General features: G+C 39.7%; 2 protein-coding genes across 2 annotated transcripts in view; both read left to right on the top strand.

Annotated features, from left to right (window-relative positions):
* The first annotated feature begins 341 nt into the window (after positions 1-341).
* LOC133970997 (5-hydroxytryptamine receptor 3A-like) lies at positions 342-3,165 on the top strand. Its single transcript, XM_062408163.1, has 9 exons — positions 342-381; positions 494-663; positions 1,059-1,103; positions 1,242-1,351; positions 1,570-1,742; positions 1,826-1,986; positions 2,083-2,284; positions 2,425-2,586; positions 2,827-3,165. Exons 1-9 carry the CDS (start codon positions 342-344, stop codon positions 3,096-3,098), a joined length of 1,335 nt encoding a protein of 444 aa, XP_062264147.1. The 3' UTR covers positions 3,099-3,165.
* A 585-nt stretch (positions 3,166-3,750) lies between these two features.
* tmem104 (transmembrane protein 104) overlaps positions 3,751-21,063 on the top strand; it is a 51,496-nt gene continuing 34,183 nt past the window's right edge. The window contains exons 1-7 of the mRNA XM_062408791.1: positions 3,751-3,976; positions 5,160-5,226; positions 6,911-7,032; positions 7,954-8,035; positions 11,854-11,947; positions 12,815-12,898; positions 18,830-18,929. Coding sequence (XP_062264775.1) covers positions 5,182-5,226; positions 6,911-7,032; positions 7,954-8,035; positions 11,854-11,947; positions 12,815-12,898; positions 18,830-18,929 — 527 coding nt within the window. The 5' untranslated portion in view covers positions 3,751-3,976; positions 5,160-5,181. The remainder of the gene's footprint in view (positions 3,977-5,159; positions 5,227-6,910; positions 7,033-7,953; positions 8,036-11,853; positions 11,948-12,814; positions 12,899-18,829; positions 18,930-21,063) is intronic.

Raw genomic sequence — 21,063 nt, 5'->3', positions numbered from 1 at the left:
TTTTTTGTAAAATTTCATCAAAGAAAAACCTGAAAACATTTCAGTTTTTTTATTTCTAGTGTACATTTCTGTAAAAATCCCTCCCCTCCTTCGCGACATTTCGCTGAGATGCGCCTCATGTTGACTTTTTGCTTCAGCTGCCGTCGACAAGAGACATGTGCAGCTGATTTCATCTGCACTCTGTTCTGTTCTATTCAGGAACAAAGAGAATCTGACAATGAGGTTAATAACTCTTATTGACGTTGCATCCGCACGTACATCTTCTATTGTTCCACTGTTGGAGTGAGTGTGTTTTTTGCAGTTAAAAGCGTTCGCAACCATCGAGCTGAGGGCAAACAGTCATGTCAGGGCTGACGACTCTCGCTTTTCTGGCAGTCACTGGTGAGTTATAAAATTAACAGATATTATTGTTTTTTTGTTGCAGCTGAGATGTTTTTTTGCTGTGTGACTTCCTGAGGGTTCAGATTCTGTGTTTTCCTCGTTGCCTCCTCAGCTGCAGGTGTCTCCAGCAGTGAGATGTCAGACTGCTCGTACTTGAGCCTCCTGACTCACTTGAACCTGATTCAAACAAACTCCCCTCTGTCAATGATGAGACCTGTGAAAAACTGGACCACAACAACTGTTGTTTCCCTGGACATGGTGCTGTTTGGTATTCTAGAAGTGGTGAGCGTCTTCTGGCAAACTGATTTTATATGTAAATGTATTTATACTGCTCCTAATGCACTTAAATACTTCCATTTATTTATACTTCAGAATTCACATTTCAGAAAGAAAGGACAATACCTTTTGCTGCTCTACATTACTTACCAGCTTTATTCACTGTAGTTTACAAGTATGTATAGTTATAAAGAAAATAGTAAGACAATTCCTGAATTTGCCCCCTGATCCAGTTCAGCAGAAAAACCCAAGCTCCTTGGCAAGAAACAAAAGATGGTGGTTGAGTTACAGCTGTCGTTTCATTCGTCCTAGATGATTGACATGTTGGTGTGTTTTGGATACGTGGCTGTTTTGTTGTTATTCTCATGAGTGCTCACCGTGGTGCTGCTGATTGTCTGCAGGATGAAATGTCTCAAACTGTCACCACTCACGTCCAGACACAAATGGTAAGAATATGGACGTTCATGTGAAACGTGGATACTTTTAATGGCACTAAATACATTAACTTCAGGAGCATGGTTCACTGCCATAGCTCTTTGAGTATCGTCACTTTCCAACCTGAGCCTTTTCTTGTCTCCTCTCAGAGCTGGAGAAATGAATTCCTGAACTGGAATTCTTCAAACTTCTGTGGAATTAAAACGTTGACGGTTCCTAGGAACATGCTCTGGGTCCCAGATGTATCCATTCAAGAGGAGTAACTATCAATCTTCTTGAAAAAATAAAGCGCACAGTATTTTATTCAATATCCTGGGTTATTTTTATAGTCGTCTCAATGGTCACGAGAGAGAAAGCGTCTGCCAAATGACATGAAATGTATTGTCAAAGAACACTTACAGTGATTTGGAATTTTAATCCTTGGGAGAGATTGAAAAAATCCGTCTGATATATTCCATTTCCTTTTCCTCCGTTCAGCGCTTCGGACACTGGGAGCATTCAGAACAGTCCTTTGGTCACTCTGACAAATGATGGGTTGGTGAGCGCAAGCGGACGCCAGCGGCTGACGACCACCTGTCAGTTCAAACTGTACCTCTTCCCATTTGACACGCAGTGTTGTAACATCACATTTGGATCCATGAACTATGATGGTAAATTAAAACCATCAGTTTTTCTGTTTTTTTCAGCCACGAGAACATATTTAATGTAGTTATTATGTTTTTTTTATACACAGCGGAATCTATGATACTGAGAACAATCAACAGTGAAGTAGCTCTCTCTTCAGTCTCTGAGCAGATAATGATCACACAGGGAGAATGGGAACTTTTAAACATGACAATTATTTATTATTCTTTTGAATTAAAAAATGTATCTGAGAACAGGCTCATATACACGGTAAGAACATTTCATAACATAGTTATTTCCACATCGTCCAACTAGGTTTATTTCTAGACTAATTAATTTAACGTTTTTTCAATTTTTTTATTTCAGGTCATCATCATGCGGAAGCCAATGCTTTATGTGATCAATTTAATTGTGCCCCTGTTTTACTTCGTGATCCTGGATCTGGCGTCATTTTTCATCAGGGGTGAAAAACTGAGCTTCAAAGTGACTGTACTCCTCTCCATCTCCGTCCTCCTACTCATTCTTCAGGATATGCTGCCATCCACAGAAGCCAAGCTGCCGTTGATGGGTCAGTTGTCACACACACACACACAGAAACAAACACAAACACACATGTCTCTCTATAGTTGTGAGGACACTCATTGACATAATGCATTCCCTAGTCCCTTAACCATCACCACAAAATGTCCATGTGCATGTTTGTTTCAGCCAGCTTCTGTGCTTGGGTTTTCGCACTGGTGGGGCTGAGCATCCTGGAGACCATGCTGATAGACTTTCTGTTGGGGCTCGATGGTTGCTGTGGAAACAATGCTGAAAATGCGATTAATAACCAGGAAGTGGAAATTCAGCTGGAAGGCAACTCTCACAAAGGTACGTTTTGTGTATTAGGTGCTGTTACTATTACATTTTTTACACTACTTTTATTATAACTTGAATTTTATTTCATTATTTATACATTTTAGACTGTATATAATTTAAAAAAATGTTTATTTGCTGACTTATTTACTTTCTCTGAATTGTTTTCCTTCATTATCCTAGTTGTTTTTTTTTTTTACTTGGGTCTTACTTACTTCACTTGTAACTTTCTTTTGAATCCTGTTTGCCACACAGAACCCTCTGCAGCTGAAGAGCGAGGTCAGCTGGGTCCAGTGATGAAGCCCAGTGAGGTTGAGCTGCTGATGCTCATCCTGGAGGAAGTGAAGGTGGCTCGAATCGAAACCGGACGACACATCAAAGACGACAGAAAGCCTGGACGCTACACAAGACTGGTTAAAATCATAGACTCTGTGTATTTCGTCCTCTATTTTCTCAATGTTGTAGGATATTTGTTATACCTGAATATGGAGTGGCTTGGAAGCTATGTATCAAATAAGAAAGAGTAGGTAGCTATAATCGGCCTCCATATGAAGCCTATAATTTACTTCTATAACGGCTCATTCATATCTCAACATAAACATAATAAAATGGTTAAAATACATGCACTCATTTTTTCCAAATAAAAAGCTGTTGGGTCAAAGGTTTCTGAGGCAAAAATATGTTTTTGGGCCCCTGTTGAATTCAAATCGATAAATGATAAAATGATCATTAATTCTCGCCCACTAACTAAGAATGATATCAATGATTTGTTAATTAACAATTGAATCATCGGCAGACACTGACAAACAGAAGAATAGATGATGCTTCTGCAAACAGCCTGTCATATGCTGTGGTCATGTGACAGGACATACTGAAAAAGTGGTTTTGATAACCGCAGCAGCAGCGAGGGGCGGGTTGCAAACCAAATCCGGAATTCAAAATAAAAGTGGTGAAATGATGTGGTACCCACGTTATTGTTACTGTTGCGCTAACTGCATAGTGGCAATGATGATAAAGAAAAAACATGATTCAATTCAGTGATGGAAAAAAAAACATGTTTAGGGAGTCTATAATAAAAGCTTTCCGTTGGCAGGAGGAGAAAGCTTTTACTTTGAAAGCAAGTCTCGGGAAGTGCAACTGTGTGTTAGCAGGAAGTATCAGCGTGTTGATTCAGGTCAGCTGACCTGGTGAGTTCACTGTCTGTTACACCAATGGCGGAGCCTTGTTAGCTCGTAGATACTGTTTACCTCCGGCTGTCTCACAGCAGAGCGGCCCATGTTAGCTCCGAGACTCTACGGTTATAGACCTGGCGAGTGAGGAGCTGATCCCCGACTGACAGCATTGGAGCAGCCCGGCTAACTCAGCAGCTAAACCAGCAGGACACAGTGGACTTGGAAGCAGTGAGGTAAAGCAGTCTCAGTATCTGTCTTCAGTGAACGACCATGTGTGGCTAACCTACACAAGATGCACACATTTCTTTGTATTTATTATAAAATCTCAATAACCCGTATAACAGTGTGTGACACAGCTTCACCAAACCTGCACGTTAGCAAATAGATTCCAGATCAGTAGTCACACAACTTTGTACACAAGTAAACACAAGTTTATACTAGTTAGGTACACTAACATACTGTATGATTTAAAATGAATTAAGCATTTCTTCCCCACACTGGCCCTGTCACACGACTCTTGTAGATATTTGTTAAACAAGAACACAACAATGCGTATTTTATTGAAATATGCGCCATATGGTGGATTATTAATGAAGCATATTGATGCCAGATTGAAAAAATGGGTCTTAAAATGTAAGAGAAGTCTTGAATCAAATGTTTGTCTCGGTTGTCTTTAAGTCAACGTTAACATAATCATTAAATGTAAAGACTAGTTACCAGAGTTCTTTCTCCATTTCTTTTTTGTGGGTCTCATTTTCCATCATGGTTCCTGTACACACAGATTCTACAGAACTGAACTTAATATGTCACTCAGACTTAAAATGCTGTGATGTTTCATCATATTTATCAATGTTCAAATGTGCAGAAAATGTACACATAAACTGGAATAATTTCACAATTATTAGATTTAAACATGTGAATTATGATATAAATGATTAAGTAGCAATGCCATATCAATGTGCAACATTAAGGCTTTAACTTGCTCAAGAAGCTTTTGGTTTTCAAATGAAAACTTCCTCTGATGCAGGTTTAAATGAAACTTTAAATTTGTAAATCAAATGTGCTTATTAACACAACCCAGTAGAGCCACAGTGAAGCAGAGAAGGTTGCAGACTTGTCACATTGACCCTGAATATCTGAGAGTCGGGACAAAATATCAGTTTTGTTAAAGCACGCAATTTGGTGACAGTGAATGAGCACTAGCAGCTCATGTGGTTATTGTACCGACTAAATCACCATGGTAATCATGGTAATCAAACACCTAAACCATCCAACTAACTGTCAGGAATTTTACTACAGTAAACTGTGAAACCAGTAACTGTTTCATCCCTTATGTCGATAAAGCAACATCAGTTTTAAAGAAAGTCAATATGGCAGGCTTCAGTTACCTGGCTGTGTTTTTTTTTCCTCCTTCAGGTGAAGACCTGTGTCATCGACCATGGCGGGTGGAATTACAGAGACTGGGGAACCCTACTCAGCCTTTGTGAGTGTCCTGTGGAATCATGTTATTGATTCCCCAAATCTTTCTGATCACACAAAGTTCAGGGATCACATTGAAACAGCACTGCAACATAAGATAAAAGCTCAGAAAGAATGTGTTTTGTCTATAAAGTCCTTAGTAGGTTGGAGCTTTGAGGATGTATCAGACTTACAAATCAAAGTTTGAACACGACTTATGAAAGTTATGAAGTTAGTATTTTCCTCTTGACTTGTTTTACTTTTTGAAAAGCACTTGTTTTTTTTATGGCAGCACATATCAACAGCTATCATAATTTTGTGTGTTAAACCCCCCAAAAGCCAATGACAACTGTGATCATTAATTGTATGAGAGCATAGTGAGGTACCCTCCGTGGTATATTCGAATCTCATTTTGAATACCACAGCTGCTCATTAACTTAAGTTTTCACGAATTCCCACTATTCTCCTCTCGTGACTTGCTTAAAGTTTAACATAGCGGTAGATTGTCTTGAGAACCGGACAGAGTAGTTATTTAACGTAATAGAATATTTTATTTTATTCATAGCTGCTCTACAAGTGAAAATTTGTAGTTGAAAGCAAACAATACGAAAGAATTTAGCGTAAAATCGATGATGATCACAGAACTTTAGAGCTGAAATTCCCGAGCGTATACCTTCATCGAAGCCCAATTTAATTCATGAGATCTAGATTTGATTTGACCTGCACAGAATTTCACACACTTATAAAAATCAGTCATCTAAATATATCAGATTTGATTTTCTTCAAGATTCATGGCTTACTCCTTGTGAAATCAACAAAAACTTTTCCCGCTTCAGTTTCATGTCAATCCAATAGAAAGGAGAACTGAGGAGAGGCTTAAAAGTCACAATAAAATCTTAAAATCTCTCCTAAAATTGACTAGAAGCCAATGAAGAGAAGCCTAACTCAGAGTGATGGGCTCTTTGTTGTTAGTGAGTCTGCTCAGCTGCGGTTTCTAATATATTTGATGCAAACTCTGACTGGTGAAAAGACAAGAGGGAAAGAACGCATGAAGAACAATCTCTAGGTCTAATGGCTCTTTGAGCAATGAGAGTGCATATGAAAGTGCTATGAAAAATAAAGAGGAAACAAAATTGCTTACACACTTTTTTTTTTTTACACAAAGCCTCTTTATGGTCTGCACTAGATTTTGACAGCTGTCCCTGACTTAACACACATCAGCTTGGCTTTGCCACAAACGTTAAGTTCCGCTGATCAACATTTTTTATATCTATCCATTGATGACGTCCATCCCATTCTTGTGAAGGCGATATCTCAAAACCCCCTTGAGGCAAGGCAGTTTCTTCAAATTTTGTATAAACAATCATTTGAACTCAAGGAGCGACTGATTCGATTTTGGTGTTCAAAGGGTCACAGTGACTACATAAATCTTTAAAGGCTAGCTGCTAGCAGGGTAAGAGGAGCTACCTTCTGTAATTCCTTCCCAATGACTGTCTTCATCAGTAAGGCTGATGAGGTTTTGGACTTCGATATTACAATATTAGATCACTGAATTTTATTCTGAGTAAGCTCGGTCGGTTAGGCATCAAAAGTAAAACATTGTCGCAGGTGGAATTTGAAATTCTAGGACACAAGATGCAGTAGGGGGTGAAATTGTGGTCTTCATGTCAGACTTGTAGGAGACCTCATTTTCCGTTTCCTCTACGCAGGTCGGGCTTGTGTTTATGTTCAACCTGATCGTGGGCACCGGAGCTCTGACGATGCCCAAAGCCTTTGCCGCAGCCGGTTGGGTGGTCAGCATAGCACTCATCTCCTTTTTAGGATTCATGAGGTGAGTCCTGTTTTAACCCTAGTTTTCTACAACAAAGAGGAAGCCCACCTCCTCAGACAAACATCTGAAATATTTCTTTGTTTATATATAGAGCAGACACTGTGTTTAATAATGGATGTGTGCTCTGGGTTCGGAAAGTGAAACCAAGTGCCTGAAACCTGTATTCTCTTGTGTCATCAGCACATTTGTATTTGTAGTCTATGAGAAAATGAGTCTACTTCTCCCTTGCTTTGAAAATCAGGAAACATTTTTCCTAAGGATTATATTTCTCAATCTCTTCTTCAATACAGCATGATGTTAATTTGTAAATTATGTTCCAATTAAGAGTCAAGTAGACGATAAAGCCCTGTATGCATTGGCGCATTGATACTGTGTAATTGACAGCTAGTACCTTCCAATGGGAGCAGGTCGCAGGTGTAGGTGGGGGTGCAGTGTCCTCAAGCTCTCAGTCAGGCTCCACCCCCACTGGTTGGACAAAATGCCAATCTCAAGGGTTCAAACATCAGCTCACAAACCAGTGGGTGACGTCAGGCTGGGTTGACCCTTGATTCAGACACAGTTAGACACCAGCTGGTGAACACAGACGCTGAAGAGCGTCATATTTCCGTCAGGAGTTTGTAGTTGGTGTTTCTGTCTCCCCCATTGGTGACCAGCAAATGTGTCTGCAATCAAGATAGATTTGCCTCTTTTCATATTTACACTCACTTAAGGTGTAATAAGCATTTTATTATAACACTTTAATTGATCATTTTGGTGTAAAAAAATAAATGAATCAACTAAGTTACCGCATTAATTTGTTTTGAAAACAGTTTTGATGTCTGACAACCTTCATTATCTGTATTAGACCATTAGTCCTTAAAAGCTTCTTGCTCACCCGTCGTCCCTTTTTGTCTTGTGGTCATCCCTCTCTCCCATCACCAGCTACATGACCACCACTTTCGTGATCGAGGCGATGGCGGCGGCCAACGCTCAGCTGCGCTGGAAAAGGAGAGAGCAGGAGGAGGTGAGACGTAAATCTATAGTGTGTGTATAAAATATTTTGAATTGCATGGTGGTTGGATGGACAGTTCTCTCTGTCAGAATGTTTCCTCTTTCATTCCCAGTCTGATAGTCATACCTTCAATTTCCAGAATCAGGTCCACCAAGTTCAAGAGTAATGCTGTAGATGAGTTTAAATGGACTCAAAAGTTGTTAAAAAACAGCGTTTATCTCCAATATTCTGTAAGAAAACTTTTGATATTTAAAGAATTCTAAACAGTTTGGTATATTTGTTACAATAGCAGCTGGTCTGGTTTAGGAAGCTGGTGATCAACCTTCAGTTGTGTTTCAGTTCAGTGAGTGGGACGAAGCTGTCAGAGCTCCACTCAACACGTATATATATATATATACATATATATACAGTCCCAGTCAAAAGTTTGGACACACCTTCTCATTCAATGGCTTTCTTTATTTTTCTTTCTTTCTACATTGCAGATTAATATTGAAGACATCAAAACTATGAAGGAACACATATGGAATTATGTGGTAAACAAAAACTGTTAAACAAACCAGAATATGTTTTCTATTTTAGACTTCAAAGTAGCCACCTTTTGCTTGACGACAGCTTTGCTGCTCTTGGCCTTCTTTCAACCAGCTTCATGAGGTAGTCACCAGGAATGGTTTTCAATTAACAGGTTGGCCTTGTCAAGAGTTAATTTGTGAATTTCTTGCCTTCTTAATGTGTTTGAGACCATCAGTTGTGTTGTGCAGAGGCAGGGTTGGTGCACAGTTCGATACAGTGAATAGGCCTAATAGACTACAGTTCTAATCCATATTATGGCAAGAACCACTCAACTAAGTAAAGAGAAACAACAGTCCATCATTACTTTAATGTTCACCTCCGGGTGTGTTTGGATGTCAGTGCTATTTGACCAAGAAGCAGAGTGATGGAGTGCTGCGTCAGATGACCTGGCCTCCACAACCACCCGACCTGAACCCAAATTAGATGGTCTGGGATGAGTTGGACCACAGTATGAAGGCAAAGCAGCCAACATATGCTCAGAACCTCTGGGAACACTTCAAGACTATTGGAAAACCATTCCAGGTGACCACCTCATGAAGCTGATTGAAAGTTAGCCAAGAGTGTGCAAAGCTGTCATCAAAGCAAAAGGTGGCTACTTTGAAGAATCTAAAATATAAAACATATTCTGGTTTGTTGAGCTTTTTTTTTTGATTAACCCACAAAATATGTGTTTCTTCATAGTTTGGATGTGTTCAGTATTAATCTACAATTTAGAAAGAATTTCAAAAAAAGAAAAACCATTGAATTAGAAGGTGTCTCCAAACTTTTGACTGGGACTCTCTCTCTCTCTATATATATACAGTCTAAACGTTGACTCAACAGTATGGAAGGATGCTGCTGCTGCGCCAGCTCAAGCTCCCACTGCTCCCACTGCGAGGCTGCGCTGGGGAGCTGGGGCTCTTCCAGCCAGGCTCACCGGGGTGAGGGGGGGCGGGGCACTCAAAACAGGTCAATCTGAGGAGGGCTGTTTTAGACAGGGTAAAAAGGGTGCTGTTTTAAATGATCCTCGTGGTATTTTGACCAAAATATGTAACAAACATTTCATTAAGACCCCAAGGAACCATATCAACTGTGGTGAAATGGGCATAATATGTCCCCTTTAAGCAGCTGTAGTCTGCACTGTGAAAAAAATTCATCAACATTTTGTCTTTCTTTGTTATATTGATCCAAAGTTGACAACATAGTCGTTGTTCTGAGAGACCTGGAGTTAAAATTCAAACAACCTTTATCTTCTATGACTAAAAATCCCAAAAGGAAAATTCCTTTTTAATGTACAAACTTAAAAGTTTTGAATTTTATTTAGAAGGGTGTTTTATGGCTCAGCTCTTGCCCAAGTGAAATGTGCCTCCTGCCACACGTCTACAGGACATGTATGACTCAACTCGATTACCGAGCATTCTTCAATCATTTTTACTTTAAATGAGAAAAAAACTTTGTGTCTCCCACGGTGCAGAAACCATCTTGGTTAATGCCAGTGGGTTTCCAGTTGAGGAGTTACGAGCCTGCGGACAATTGCCTGAGCCCCAAACACTCGGCCTTGATTCATGGCACCTGAACTCCTCTCAGCATCTTCCCTCCCCAGTAATGGAAAACAAGAGCCGATGAAAACTGGAAATGTTTCCCGCTGGATGATTTTTATTCCTCTCAGCTTGAGCGAAGCCTCTGAACAGAAATATTATTATTACGTCAAAAGCAGAGAACTTAGAAGAGCAGTATTAAACTCTGGTCTGGTGATGGGAAAACATCTTTACAGGAGCCCCTGACCGTGACTGTATTTTTAATCTACAGATGAATGAGGTTTTTTATGTTCAGCACTGGCTGTAGACACTGTCCTCTGCTGGAGGTATGAGCAAAGTGCGACTATATAGGTTTGTTAAAGCTCCAAAATGGACTGAGAAATGTTCTGCCAAAAACAATAATTATAAGAATACTTGCAACAAATAATGTAATTGATGACAGTGCTCTATTTTGAGGGTATTTTAATCCCTAATAAATTTCTTGGAATTTTCTGGATTTTCCTGTGTTATTAAAAACAGTTTGTTGAGTAGAAGTGCCCCATTTTGGTCCCATGTTAATTCACAACATTTATTTGATAATAATAATAATTTTTTAAAGTTTGAAACAGGATTGAAACTTTATTAGGTCAAGTAATAAAGTACACAGAATAATAAATAAAATGAAAATTATTAAAACCCAAAGAATAAAGATAAATGCAATTGGAGTGTAAAATTATTAAAGGCTTTCCTAAAATATCTTTGGATTCTTTATTTTTGTGAATACGTTTTAGTCTTGAAATTCCACATGTTGGAATTGTATTTAAATTTGTTTTCAAAAAACAATTATTCATCAATGAATTTTCAGCCAAGGAACTTATTAATTAATGAATAAATCACAGTTCTTCTCACTATTGCAAGGGGTTGTTGGATAGTCTTTTGATGATTACCTGGGGTAGTAAATAACCTAATCTATGATCTCACATGTTTCTACAATATTTATATAAAACAAAATAGTTTTAAAATTAAAGATAAATTCACTGTTTAAACGCTACATCACAATCGCCGAGGAATTTATTCATTTCTTTTATCCAGTTCAGGTAAAAATGTCTTACATTATAATTCTCTTTTGTGGTTAAAATTGTGATGTGAAATGTTGGCGTGTCTTAGTCTATGGTTCATCTTCCTCTTCTGATTCTCCTGCAGCAAGTAGAAATATAACATTCATCCCAGCCACAGTGGGGAGTCCAACGATTGCCTAACGCCTGGTGTTTGACCGAATTTCTACTTTCAGACGGCTGTTCTGACTTTGTCTGTCGCTAGAAGCTCGTCTGATTCTCATCCGTAGCTGCTCACATTAGTGTGGCGGTTTGTCAAGCTGAGTTTGTTCCATTCCGCTTTGTCACAGAGTTGTTACCTCCCGCCATCGCTCATCGTGTCTCAGCCCAAGTGTCTTGTATTCACTCAGCTGTTCACAACGTTCACTGACGGCTCATTGATATTATTCTGGAGAGAAATGATAAGCGATGTGTGAGCACGTGATCGGTGCGAACTGTGACGGCCCACATTCTCCAAAGTGCTTTCTAGCTGTTGATAGTAATTTCCAGATGTTGCCTTCCCCTGTGTCACATACAAAGCAAATAAACACTCTGTTAATAGCTTGTAAACTCTCTGTAGTTTATGCAGAGAAATTAGGAAAAGAGGCAGGTTAAATAGAGCTCCACACACTTGCATTATCATCCTCATGATCATCATTCTCCCCCTCAGATCGCTGACAGCGACTCCACCTCTGAGTATTCGGACGATGATGTTGTGGGTCGAGGTCGATCAGAGCCGGAGACAAAGCCCATCTTGTCTGTTCGTGAGTATCAGTGTTTACAGTCGATAAACGATCAAAATCAAAACACCAGAATTTTCGAGAAAACGTATTGTGTAAATGTTTTCTGATCCATCACTCCTGAGGTTAAAGTTTGATGAAGTGATGCAGATACTTTTAATAAATCAGCACCTTAAGTTCGTTTGTGTAGACGTTTTTCATTCAAAATGTATTTTGAAATAATCAAGATTAGAACCCGACCAATAGCAAACTTAGCAAAATTATGAAAAAGAAAAGGAATAATATTATACATAAACTTCATTATAAGTAACACAAATGCAAGTAAATAGAACTTGAATTAAGAAAATAAAAATATTTTTATATAGAAAGTAAACACACATACATCAAATATATTCTACATTGTTTATTCTGTACAATAAAAGTTTTCATATATTTTAACAAAATGTCTGTAAAAGACTCAACACAAGTAACAACCAACTAACTAATTTTTGTTTCTATTTTTCTATAGAACATAAGTAAAAAATTTTGAGAACCAATCTGAAATCTCCACATATTTGTCTTTGCTTGACCAAAACCCCAAAATTATTATTTTTGTATAAGTTTAAGTAGAGGAAATAAATTCACACATTTAATTTCTGGGAACCACTGAGTAATCAATGATTGACCCGTCTGTGAATTCTATGTTTTGTCTGCTGACTAATCGATTTTAAAACATGCTCCTCTCAAATATAACCAGTGATGCCATCAAATCTCACCAGACTTGAGCATATGTTTGTCGTGATATATATATATGTATATATATATGTAAATATTTTAAATCATCAGACTGTTTCTTGACACTTAAAGTGGCTCCACTGCGACTGGTTATTTACTGCGGATGTGTTTTCGCAGAGAGGTCAGGAGGTCATGTCGATCACTTCGACATTGTGGAGCGGGTGGAGATGGGCCAAATGGCGTCCATGTACTTCAACAAAGGTAATATCCCTCTGGCCTCGAGCTGCTCCTCTCATGGCGTTATTCAATTAACTGCAGACACTGCCGTCATTAGCCATGTGTAACATTTATGGAGGAGTCGTGAAGGTTGTGTGGGATGCATCCCAAAAGATTTTTTTTTCCTTTAATGTCCGTTCACAGAGGAAGGCTGCTGGCTGTTTAATTGGATGTAATTCTATATGGATTAATTGCCTTTGGTTGTAATTACCTGTTTCAGACCCCATCAAGGCTGTTAATCTCCCCACTGTGTGTGTGTGTGTGTGTGTGTGTGTCTGTGTGTGTCTGTGTTGTTACTGCCTGTGCTTGTGGCAAATGATAGTGAAGCTTCCACTAGAATGACCTGGGATCTAATGAACTGTCTTCTAACATGGGACGACATGTTGAAAGTAAATTCACCTTGAGCCAGAGACAGAGAAACATTGTTGCTTCACGTTCCTCTTCTATATCAGAACATTGTTCTGGCTTTGTCGGCTTGCATTACGTCGACCAGCTCTTCCTAACCAGATACAGGTGACCCAACAGGATGAAGGAATGAAGGAACAGTAAAAGGTCAAAGCTACAACAACGTTGTGTGACCGGATTCTTTCTGTCGTTCAGCATGGCAACACTAGGTGGAGCACTTGGCGCGCACACACACACGACAGGTCCACTCAGCTTGTGTTCACACCCACACGTGTGAACCCACTCGTGCATGTTGACATGCAGTTCAGGCTGTCAATGCTGCAGTGTGCTCCCGTCCATTCACCCTCCTGTCACTTATTCACTCTACTCTCCCGCCTGTTAAAGGAAAAAAATAAATCTTTGCTGATGACCTTTCCCAGCATGAAACGGACATTGTGCAGGTGAGGCACGAGGAGGTATTGATTGTTAATAAGGAAATGAGTTTTCTCTCCTCTTCTCACTCTCCCCACGCTAAGGGAAAGTGGCGCAGTGAATCATAGATGAATGAGATAGGCTCAGGTCGCAGCACACGCTGAATGGGGAAAGGGGAGAAGACAAACACAGACCTGCTGAGCTCCGACCTGCTGGCCACAATTTGTTTGCACAGCTGAAATGTGATTATATATGATACCTGAGCTTCATCCTATTGACAACATGCTACAGGTCTTCAATCCTTCACAGAAAATATATACAGTTAAAAAACATTACACATTTCACATTTAAAGTGGTGCCTGAATAAAACATTTTTAAATTGGGATATTGCAAAATGTTTTCATCATTAAGAGCACTTTCACACCAACCTAGTTCGTCCGTACCCTCTGATTTTCAGTTGAGTGCAAACCAGAATTAGGGGTTCATGGTCTGGACAAATGGACCAGAATTGAGTCTGACCAAAAGTGATGATATTTGTCCAGATCAAACTGAACTGTGGTTTGGTTTGTTGGCGGCATGGAAATCTGTCCTCTATTTAAGTATATGGCTGTGCAGTTTGTAAGAAGGGACAATTTAATCCAAACCATCTCCAGGAAACTGCCCTGAAGAGGCCCTGAAGAGGGCAGTTTCCTGGGTTTGCATGTCGGGAAACGCATGTGAACAATTAATAACAAAATGAGTGTGAAATACACAAGGTTTTCATGCATTTTAGGAGCTAAAAGACAGGAAAGAGTCAAACAAGTCGATTTTACTCTGCTGGATTTACAGGACATTAAAAGAGTTTAAACACCATCTCCCAACTCTTCACAGGTAATAAACTGGGGGCGTGATTGCACACTGTCTTTCTGTCCTGCACCTCCGCAGGCAATTAAAAGCATCCCTCCTGCTTAGAGGGCGTTTGCTTCCTCCTGGGCTGAAATTGATGTAGCAGCGGTAACAGCAGAGGTGCCGCAGATTTGGAATATGGCCACGGCTGTTGTATGAGCCTGACCCGCAGCCACTGACAGGAATGTTGATGGGGGGGGGGGTTGCACCACTGTGGAAAGGTGTTACTGTCACCTTCACATTGATGATTTGAAAGTTGATTAGAAGACAACTTTGGCTAAAGTCAGAAAGAGAGCGAAAGCTTGAACACCGTCCTTGCATCAGCATTTCGTCTAAGCTGTTCTCACCTCTTGTGACGTGATGTGGCGGTTCAAACAGCGGCTGTGCAAACAACTGACTCGTTTCTTCAACATGAGCTCTCCTTCCCCTGACATACGGAGGACCACGGCAGCGAATACTAATTCACTCAGCTTTAACCCAGGAGCGCGTCTCCTAATTAGAACCAAACAGGGGCACATCCATTTTTAATACTTCAGTGACTTTTGCTTAAATGTCATACTTGTGCATTGAGAGCACTGGCAAAATGAATCCAGGAGTGCAGGGGCCTCCGGGAAGATAAATGGACATGTTCGCTTCAGCTTGCGGCCCAATCATTTTCCATAAGCCACTGCTTTAATAGTTTTCAGTGTCAGCTTCATAAAAGATGTACTTTAATTTTCAGGGAGTATATGTTTTAACGGCTACAGCTATGATCAAGCCAACAAATGGATTTCACAAGTTTAGTCTCATGAAGGAAGTGTGCTCCATGAAAAACTAAATTGTTTGTAAAACTAGAACGGAGTGTAGCCTATATTGTTACTATTCAGAACTGTCAGACCTCAACTCTGCTTCCTGATGGATTGTAGATTATGAATCACCTAGCGGTAGTATAGAAAGTACTCATGTATCAGGGGGAAGCAAAATTCTCCTTGCTCAAGATCTAAGAATTGGTATTGCCAATATAGACAAAACAACAACGTTGTGCCGCTTTTAAGCGTTAACACATATTGGGAGGAGTGGGGGGCGGAGTCTGACAGCGAGTCTACTCTCTAATTTCTACTTTTGGAAACACAATCAAACCGATCAAAGGTTTGGAGGCAAACCTAAGAACTTGGACGTTGTCTTTCTGTGTCACAATCGACAGATTGAAAAATGGCAACTAGCATGAATGTGATTAACGCCACAATGCAGTATGTCATTTGAAATATTGTTTTATTATTACAACTTATGTGAAAAAATGAACCTTGGAGTTGCTTACTGCCACTGAAGATGAGGACGTGGATGAATAAATAACAAAATGTTTGTTAAAAATTAACAATGTCGAATGCATCAGGTGCCAAATCTCTTAAAAGTCGGGCTACCTTGAAGAAACCAGTGGTGCTCCGGCTCTGACTAAGTACTGAAGTTGTATTCTCCTTTCACGTAATCCTTAGATGTGCGAAAGTGAATTCACAGCCGAAGAGATTCACTCTAATGATTCCTCTGTCACACAGACTTGCTTTGTTGTCAAGGTAGACCTAAATTCTCCATTTTCTAATTCCGCACCGTCCTATATACTTGTTTTTGGAGAGCAGTTGTTAATGAGGTTGCCGCCTCTGGGACAGGCTCAATTTAGATTTTATTTTTTAATTTCAATTAATCAGATTTACACTCTGAAGTTCCCACAAGAGGCAGAATTTTAATATAAGAAGATGGATGTAAATGAGGTGAAATTCATTTAGTTCCTAATTTCAGAAGCTCCAAATGTGAGAATGGTTCTAATAAGACATTTGTCACCAAACCAGACCCCTGCTTTACATCACAGTTACATAGATATTGTCTTATTCTTATGATATAATATACAATCGTGGCAGTAAATCAATGGTGTTGAGTCTTTACTCGATAATAAAACTGCCTTTCCCTATTGTGCACTTAACTAAATAGTAGCTTTTTCATGCCGCTCCTCACAGCCAGGTTGTCACGTCCGCTGTCAGTCAGTGTTGATTTATAGTTTTGCATTTTCACAGCCATACCAAACACCAGGGTTCTACGTGAAGACCCAATTTGCAGCATTTTGTCCTTGTAGCTTTGGTTAAACGAGAAATATTAGTTACAGCGTTGTGGAGGCATGCATCCCAGTGGTAACGCTGCGCTCTCGCCTTGCCAGCAGAGTACAGTATGTCCCGTCCCTGCTATCTGCCACTGAGACACTAATGTGCCTCGTCCATGTTGTGCCACACAGGATTGGGAGGCAGCGAAGGGAGGGACTTGTGTACTCTCATTGTCTCATTGGGAGAGCATGGCCTAGGGGACAGAGAGGGTGTTCTGCAACAAGGAGGTTGCCGGTTCGAATCCCACTCTTTCCCATCTGCATGCCTAAGTGTCCTTGGCAAGATACTGAACCCCTAAAATGGCCCCTCAGAAATGCTGAGTGTTCTAAAAATGTAAGTCGCTTTGGACAAAAGCGTCAGCTAAATGACATGTAATGTAATGTGTCAACCTTAAAAGATACAACCACAAATCACTATAAAAAAACACATATTTATTAAACCCTGAAATCACAACTGTAATTTGTTATTATGGATACACTTAATGAAGCACAATATTAAAGACATTTCTTTAGATACTTATTCAGGGTTAAATGATTTTTTTAGAACATCTACAGAGTTTGTTTTGTATGTGTCTGTTTTTGTTTAATTGTTATAGTTTGGGTGGACATTGAGTTTAGATATTTGAATTTGGCAAAAACATGAAATAAAGATGAGCTACGCAATTTACATTTCCTCTACACTTACATTTTTCTCCCGACAAACAGCCGTACATCAAATAAAAACATTAAACCAAATTTCTTAGAAACATGAACCCAAGTCGGTATCGTGCTGCCCGAGTTCAACCAATATTCCATGAATCGCTTCAACATCGAATACATTATACTGTGTGCCCAAATAAATGTCTGCGTTGCAGCTTTTTGTTGCCATACTTAAGAAAGGTTATCAATGAACTAAATCTTTTAGAAACGCATCTACTCTTCTTTTAAATCGTCCTGATTCTCTTTTTACCAGCGGGCTGACCATAAGTCACATTCTCCAGATTGGCTGATTTTAATACTAATCATTAGTTTTACCTCAAGTTAAAGCACCAGCTAATTTGCTGGCCTCCAGTCTCTAATGGTGGATTTTTTGTTGTGAATCTATAAACAGCTTTTTGTTTAACAACTAAATGAATGGTTGTTTATGAGGCTGCCAGTTCCGTATGTTTTCTACTGTTTGACAGGCACCCCAAGCACTTTATTCATAAAGGAATCAGTGCAGCCTGAAAAGCTGTAAATCTGTCACTTTTTATGTCTTTTTAATGGACTCACTGCTCTAATTTCCTTGGCTGTAATGAATTAGCTGAGGGGTCCGGTTGGACAGTTGAACCCCTCCCCTCTCTTCTGAGAATTCAAGAGCCTGAAGGATGAGTGAGTGGCGTTCTTTGATGATGTCTTTTTAGGAGAGCTTTCCATCTTGGCTTGGCAAACGCAGTTGAGCCGGGCCTGCCAGTCGAGTGTGTGGATGAGGGGTTGCAGATGGTAGGAAGAGCTTGTCGCTGTGAAGAGCAATGGCTGACGAGTAAAATTTCCTTCATGTAGTGATTACTTACAAAATAATAATGTTAATAATGCTTATCATTGGACCAATACGATGTCCCAGAAAAGCGAAGGAGGGATTCATGATGCACCAGCCACATTTCATGACTAAGCCTTTAGACCAGAAGGGTTTCAAGAGACTTGGGGGCCCCAGGAGAAAATGCCTTAACTTTCTGCTACAAAAGTTGACTGTTCAAACTGTTATGGTTTTTATTTAAGATAAATTTTAATAGGATCATGTAAACAACAACCTCCCGAGAGTTGGGGGCTGTCCACTGGTCTATTTTCAGAGGGGGGCTCAAGGGGGTTCTCACAAAATTGACATTGCCAAGGACTAATGTAGTCTGCTGTTCTCTGAAGGGCCCCCTCTCGGCTCGGGGAACCAGTCGATTTTCTGCTTTTTCTACGCTGTCGCAAAGGCCCTGGTTTGGACGACTGACAAAGATGAAAAACGTCTTTGTAACCTTGTAAAAGTTGAAGTTGGCACACATCCCTCATTCAGTCACAATAACTTTATATATATATATATATATATCATGTCTTATATCTTTTTCATTCTTGTCTTTCAGTCGGTGTCAACATGTTCTACATCTGCATCATAGTCTATCTATACGGGGACCTGGCCATCTACGCAGCAGCTGTGCCTATATCACTAATGGAAGTTGCCTGGTAAGACTAATTGCTCACTTTATCTCATCTGTTCTCTGTTTTATTGTGAATTAAAATTATATTTTATTTATAATATATATTAGGGCTGGGTTAGTGACTCGAGTGCACGTTGAGCGGCTGAATTCAGACTGCGGGACAAGCATTTCACGTGCAATAACTCCGCCAGTTTTTCCAGTGTTTCTTCCTTGTTTGTTTTGAATTGAGCCGTGTGCTGTTTTTACCTATGCTGCCACCTATTGGCATTATCGTGCACTGCACCATAGGTGAAGTTTCGTTTTCAAGACGTCCGTCAGAGCATTTAATGCCGCATCGATACAGTAGCATCTGCATCGATGCTTGCATCGGCATGACGACGTCACGATATATTGCCATAATGGTTTTTTGAGCACATATATTATTAGGGCTGTAATATATATATATATATATATATATATGGAATGATTTTATAGATGATCTCGTTCAAGAACATTGGCTAATCTCCATTTTGGAACACCCTTCTTCTTGGCTCCTGTGCCCTACTTTCACTTTCTGAACTCCAGTTTGAGACAATAAAGCTTTGCTGACGGAGGCCTTTAGGCCTGCTGACCTCATACTGGTGCTCCCGACGTCTGAGTCATGTTGACTTGCTTCCAGAAACGTTTTTATTGCAAGTCTGTTGGCTAGACGGAGTGAGAATAAAGTATTTCATATAGTTACAGACTCTACCCTTCAGAGCCTAGACACCAGAAATAGCCGTTCCCCCTTTAGTATTGTTTTTAGGGAGATGATTTATTTTAGTGTGTGATGGTTAAACTTTCTGACAGGGATTTTTTTTATAGTTTCAGACAGTTTCAAAACTTTCAGCTTTTATTATACCTTCTAAATATATCTTTGTTGAAACTAATAAACTTGGCGTCCACACTTATTGAATTGGAGAAGTTTGTAAATTCAGCCGGCCCTGTTTTGTCGGATAAATTTGAGTCTTAATCTGGACAAACAGAAACAAAGACGCAGACCCCCAGGTCCTCTCCTTGATTGGAGGTTATCAGTCATGACTTGACTACCCGCGGTGAATGCAAAGCATTGCTTACACTTGCTGGCAGTAACCAACCCACCTCTCCGTTGCTCCAAGAAAATAAATCCCCGCTCGTACTACTCACCATTGCTGTTCCGTGTTCTTAGCATTTTTGTAACTCAGTAGCCCCCTGCACAGTGAACAATCTGCTTATTGTTTCTCAACATGGCCACTGCATGTGAATGGTCATGCGATATGTGGTACAGGTGTGTTTGTCTTTTCTGATACGGAGCTGAAATGCTTGTCTGGACTGAATTTGTTTTTGTTTTTGGAATTAAATCTAATCAGTGCTGTGAATTATTCTGCTGCTGGTTTCTCCTGCGCTATCTCATCCTCTCTTCTTGTTAATTCCTGCACTTGAAACATAGAGCTTATCAAAGTATTATTATGAGATTTCATAACCACACATAAATATAATTAAAAACAGCAGCTTTGTTAAACTGAAACTAAACATCAAATGCTTTCATTACAGAAATAGATTTTATTTCCTAATTTTATCGGTAGACTTTAAATAAAGATGACGGCTGCCAAAAGGGAAGCCAAAGCGTCTTGATCGCCTCTTGGTGGCTGGCTGGGGTATAGATCACAATCCCCACCTCCTCTGTGCTAATGGATGGAGCATGGACCAGACTAAACAATTCAAGTGTTTTTTATTTATGTCACGAGACAGTCGAGCATGTGTTGTCCACCCAACCTGAACCTGCATCACAATTAAACACAAACAGATACACAAAAACTAAATCTCTTTTTAAATCATACGTATTCTAGTGAAAACAGAGTCTTATCATTTGACCCAGCACAAGTATTAAAAAGAGTTTCTTTCTTTTTCTGCTTTACTGTATTAATCCATAATAAAAAAAAAGGACAGCGTGATTTTTTAGTTAGAAAAGTCACTCTGCCCTCTTTTTACAATTGTTGTTGTATCAAAGCTGTTGTACCTCATCCTGCCCTCTGGCAAAGCACACTGATGCTGTCTCATCGTATTAAATCCTCCTCCACCGTGGTCAAACCCCCGCTCATCTTCCAGCAAGAATAAATGTGAGACGTAACTGAGACTTCAGAAGGAGTTTTGTTCGCCTG

This window comes from Platichthys flesus, chromosome 16, assembly GCF_949316205.1.
Source record: "Platichthys flesus chromosome 16, fPlaFle2.1, whole genome shotgun sequence".
In the NCBI taxonomy this organism is placed as follows: Eukaryota; Metazoa; Chordata; class Actinopteri; order Pleuronectiformes; family Pleuronectidae; genus Platichthys; species Platichthys flesus.
This window is presented reverse-complemented; position numbering and strand designations above follow the sequence as displayed.

What these genes read in the sequence shown, in the direction of transcription:
- LOC133970997 (XM_062408163.1), top strand. Translation starts at nt 342, where the DNA reads ATGTCAGGGCTGACGACTCTCGCTTTTCTGGCAGTCACTG. An exon ending in CGCTTTTCTGGCAGTCACTG is followed by an intron (nt 382 to 493) that starts GTGAGTTATAAA and finishes TTGCCTCCTCAG; the next exon opens with CTGCAGGTGTCTCCAGCAGT. An exon ending in GGAAGGCAACTCTCACAAAG is followed by an intron (nt 2,587 to 2,826) that starts GTACGTTTTGTG and finishes TTTGCCACACAG; the next exon opens with AACCCTCTGCAGCTGAAGAG.